At 35.4% G+C, this 5,170-nt stretch overlaps 2 protein-coding genes across 2 annotated transcripts; both read right to left on the reverse strand.

The window, feature by feature from the left end:
* Positions 1-520: 520 nt before the first annotated feature.
* Positions 521-1,665, reverse strand: LOC142521773 (uncharacterized). Its single transcript, XM_075624963.1, has 2 exons — positions 676-1,665; positions 521-559 (listed from the first exon to the last, which is right to left on the reverse strand). The coding sequence occupies exons 1-2, from the start codon at positions 1,663-1,665 to the stop codon at positions 521-523; spliced, it is 1,029 nt and encodes a 342-aa protein (XP_075481078.1).
* A 99-nt stretch (positions 1,666-1,764) lies between these two features.
* On the reverse strand, positions 1,765-2,781 carry LOC142521774 (uncharacterized). The gene is made up of 2 exons (XM_075624964.1): positions 2,745-2,781; positions 1,765-2,591 (listed from the first exon to the last, which is right to left on the reverse strand). The coding sequence occupies exons 1-2, from the start codon at positions 2,779-2,781 to the stop codon at positions 1,765-1,767; spliced, it is 864 nt and encodes a 287-aa protein (XP_075481079.1).
* Between the last annotated feature and the right edge of the window lie 2,389 nt (positions 2,782-5,170).

The raw sequence follows: 5,170 nt of genomic DNA on the forward strand, positions 1-5,170 counted from the left end.
ACAAAAGTGCATCGCGTTGTTCTTGGTAGATCTTGTTGGAAAGTTTGGGTTGATAAGGTTTTGGTGGAGAAGGTGGATCTAATTCAACCAAATGATGAAATGCAGTTTCTCGAGGACGCGATAGGAAGCACAGTCGCATGGTTATCTAAATTTATAGAATTGTGCGATTGATACATATTATACTGATTTGCGTGTATTGAAAGTTTAATCATTTTTATATATGTACCAGCTAGTTGTTACAGATTTTGTATCTTGCTTTGGATCTTCAGACTTTCTGTTTTGATATACTGAAAAACAATGACTTTTATCAATTTTGTGTTGATTAAACTTAAAGTTACACTAAATTTTTTGTAAAATTTTGGTTTATTGTTTTTGTCCATTCGATTGATTTTTTTAACGAATTTGATTTTATCGGCTTGCAAATGAACGATGTAGAATTTGTTTGCATACTACGGATATGAATATTAATAGCGTACGTTGCACGCTACAGATAATATTATCCGCGGCGTGCATGAGTGAGCTATCGATAATCAGGGACGGATCCAGGAAGTTGGGGGGGCTTGAAGTCAATATGATAAGTTATATATTATTAAAAAAAAATTTACATTATATCGTTCAACGAAGTTGTGCCCTACGAGATTTTAAAACATAAAATTCATCAATAATAGAATTTACATCAATATGTTTAGCTAAATCTCGTTCAATATAGAGTGTCAAACAATCGGCAAGAAAGTCATCCTCCATTTTATTGCGAAGTGCCGTCTTCACATGCTTCATTGCTGAAAAAACCCGCTCAGTAGTGGAAGTAGACACAGGTAATGTCAAAACAAGATGAATCAATCTATTCAACATAACATAAACACTTGACCGTCCACTCTCGGTCAATTGCTGACACAACTTAATAAGTGTAGAAACCTTTAAATTCTGCATCACATCAAGTTTATAATGTATCAATTCATACTCCAAAGCAACAATTTCTTGATCTGTGAAATCTCCAGGATAAAACTTCTTCGCAAGCTTGCAAATATCATCACTGTTAAATGAGTCAAATGAATTTTTAGGATCTAAAGCTGTACTAAGAGAAAGAAGTTCCACCGATGACTCATTGAACCGAGTATTTAACTCCATCAAAATGAAATCTATTGCTGCATTAAAAATATCAAAGTGGTAATGATGTTCTATTGTAGTTTGCCGACAGGAACGTCCAATCTTATATAGACAATCAAGGTCAGGTACATCAATTTCATTTCTTGAGCAAAAAACTTTAACTTCCTGAAGAAATTCATTCCACCCACATTCTCTAAATTCTTGAAGGCAAGTTTTGGTAGTAGTGACAAATGTGATAGCAGTCAAAATGTCTTGAGATTTTCTTTGAAGAATTTGACAAAGAGTATCTGTTGTTCTCATAATTTTATGCATTAAGTGCAAAATAAACACAAATTCAAAGCTTGCCATGTTTCTGTAAATCCCCCGAACTTCAGCCTTAACTCTTCCATTTGGAGAATAATCACTGAGAACTTCAAAAACTATGCAAGTTGCAGTGTACATACCTATCAAACTTTTTACCGAATCATAGTGAGAACTCCAACGAGTAGCTCCTGCTCGTTGCAAATTACCAATATGGTTTGCACCACTTCCAGAATCACGTTCTCCAATTGACAACATATACTCAATTTCATTTCTTTGTGCAGTATGTAATTCAGCAATGCGCTTAGTAGAAGAAGTGACAATATTAACAATATTGTCCAAATGAGAAAAGAATTCTCAAATAACACTAACATCCTTAGCTGCAGAAACCAATGTCAGTTGTAAACGATGTGCAAAACAGTGGACATAGTATGCATAGGGACAATCTTTGAGAAATAATGCTTGAAGTCCATTCCACGCTCCACGCATATTGCTAGCACCATCATATCCTTGGCCTCTGATTTTCTTAACATGGAGATCATGATGAACAAGAACATTTGATATCTCATTTTTCAAATTCATTGAGGTAGTGTCACTAACACTTTTGATGGCAAAAAATCTTTCTGTCAAAAACCCATGATTGTTCACAAACCTCAATATAATGGCCATTTGCTCTCGTTTAGATATATCCCGAGCTTCATCAACAAGAATACAGAAGTATTTATCTCCAACTTCTTCACGAACCATCTGTCGTACTCTATTGGCCATAATATGTAAAATCTCTTTCTGAATTTCTGGAGCGATATATTGGGCATTTTTTGGAGCATTCTCAAGCACAACTTCATCAATTTCTATATTCATTTTTGCAAAAGCCTTCACCAATTCAAGAAAATTTCCACGATTAGATGAAGATAGAGATTCATCATTACCTCTAAAAGCACAACCTTGAAGTGCTAGCCAACGAATAGCTACAATTGAGGTGTTCAAACGCAGACGATTTTTCTCTTTTTCCTCTTTAGATTGTGCATGCATCACTTTATCAATATGTTGTGAGGGCCTCATCAAATTTTCAGCCCTTCTCTCACACATAGTATGAGGTGAAGAAGCTGCAGAACCAATATGGGCAAGAAAAGCACATGTTTTTCCTTGGTTTACCCTTTTCCAATTGTCAAATCCTTCATTGACTAATGCCGAGATATTAGATGAATTAACATCATTCAGGAAAAGAAAACAATAGAAACAATATGCCTTATTTGTTGAAGGCGAATACTCCAACCAATAAAATTTCTGAAACCATTTTTTCTGAAAACGACGATTCGGGCTTCCAAATTTTGTACCTGGATACTCCAACATATCTGGTTGATAAGGCCCCATATTTAGATATGAACGTCTTATCTCATCTCGTATATTAACATGATATTCACATATTTGTTTTATTTTTCCCGGATCTCGTTCAATAAAAGTAGACGAAGACTGATGATCGTCTCTAGGAGAGGAACATGAAGGAATTTGGATATTGGGAAATAGAAGACTTTCACTGGATTGATGTTGCATTGTAAGGACCGTAGGAATTGAAGTATCTTCACTAGCTTGACGATCTCTCTACTTAAAGAAAGAGGATATCAATGTTTTTTCTTTCTTTGCAGCTGATTGATATTCCATTTTGAAATAGTTCAATTTATAATCCTAAACAAGAATAAAATAATTATTAAACAAATAAACAAGTAATAGTCAATCAACAACTCAACAACAAACAATCAAGAAACCACAAATCACACACAGAGAAGCTATAAAAAACAAAATAAAAAATGTATAGCCGATTCTTACCTGGATTGTTGCCTTGCCGATGAGCAAATCGATTTCTTCGGGAGTCCGCAATTCTATTCTGTCGCTAAAGGGCTTGGGACTTGGGAGAGAAATTTTGTAGAATTGAGGTGGGGCGGATCAGAGGATAAATTTGGTCTCATCCTTGTAAATGGACGGGACTTGATTGGACTAAGACATTGATGTACGACGGTTTTTCAAAAAACAGTCGCTAATAGCGACTGTTATTAGCGACTTTTTGAATAAACCGTCACTAGTAGCGACAGTATAATTAAAACCGTCGCCGATCCACATCGGCGGCGGTTTTACTAAAACCGTCGCAAATATTAGCGACGGTTTTTAAAAAAACCGTCGCTAAATTATTAAAAAAGTGGGCTGGACTACAGCCCAGTACAGCCCTAGAATACATCCGTCTCTGTCGATAATAGTTTCTGCGGCATGCGCGTGCGCCAAGCGGATATTATTATCAACGGCGTGCGCCAAGCGGATATTATTATCAACGGCGTGCGCATGCGCGCCATAGGTATGCGCAGGCACGCCGCAGATACTATTATCCGCGGCGTGCATACACACGCAATTGATAATATTATCTGCGGTGTGCATACGCACGCTGTTGATAATCTTGAACTTTCAACAGCTTGCAGTTGTGCAGCGTGCAATGCGCGCCGCGGAAAGTGAATTTTCACGCTGTGAAAAGTCATTTTTATTGTAGTGCTAGCAAAATTTGAATTTACATCTGGCTTTCACGTTTGTAGAGTTTGCTATATATAGAGCTCATTTGCTAGATATCCAATCCTAGCTTTCTTGTGTGAGTTAGAGAAAATATTTTATCGGTTATACTCGTGGTTGGGATTGTGAGAGATTGAGTGTTGTATACACTTGTAATATTTTATCCTATAATAAAGATTTGCAGTAGCTCCGTGGACGTAGTATATCTTGGGTGAACCACCTAAATCCTTGTGTTCTTGCTGATTATTTTATTCCGAATATTTTTTATCATCACGATCGTTATCGCCTCGATGTAATTACCCAACAATGAGGCACATAATATTTTTATTTTATCGTTCACAGATTTTTATTATGCGACCAAACTCTTGTGTTTTGAAGTTAGTGCTCTTAATTTAACAAATAGCATCTATCATATCATGAATGACAATTTTATTTGAACTCGGACAGATAATTCGATTATCTAACCTGAATGAAGGAGTGTATGAATGAGATTTTTTATCCGACTAAACAAATGAATAATCCGGTATGAGGATTTTCTTGTGTAGGGATGAAAGGTGAATTTTCAAGAATCATACTGATACCCGACCCGAATGTATGATCAAATTCAATCCTCCGATGATACGTGGACGATGATGAAATTGAATACCCGATAAAGATGAATATAATAAATGAGAATGAAGATAGATGTTATAAAATCCTACCTAAATCGGAACATATAGAATTTAATTTAAATGCATAACTTTCAGATAAGAGTCCGAGTTTTATTCAAGTATAAATGTATCTTAGAAAGTGGATCAGAATCCAGTTCACGCAGTTACGTACGCCAAACTTATTCAGTTATCATGATCCAAATTTGATTTATATAATATAATAAAATATAAAATCAACAGCATAAGAAAACTACCAAACAAAAAAAATCTAAAACTATAAAAGCTTCATCTATCGGATTGTTGTTTTGTCAGCATCTCATTTCCTTCCGTCACCAGCTTTATCTCTTCCTCTTTTTTGAGCATCAGACGATGATATACAATAAGTAACACATTAACCTGCAATCGATAGGTAAGCAACATATTATATTTTTCAAAGAGAAAAAAAAACACACACAACCGTGTGTGTGTGTGTGCTGTATATATATATATATATAAAAGAGATATCAGAATTACCAAGAAAGCAAAAGAAATAAGCCATAGTGATCGAGAAAAAAATGAGA

The sequence above is a fragment of the Primulina tabacum genome, chromosome 13 (genome assembly GCF_025594145.1).
Source record: "Primulina tabacum isolate GXHZ01 chromosome 13, ASM2559414v2, whole genome shotgun sequence".
Taxonomy (NCBI): domain Eukaryota; kingdom Viridiplantae; phylum Streptophyta; class Magnoliopsida; order Lamiales; family Gesneriaceae; genus Primulina; species Primulina tabacum.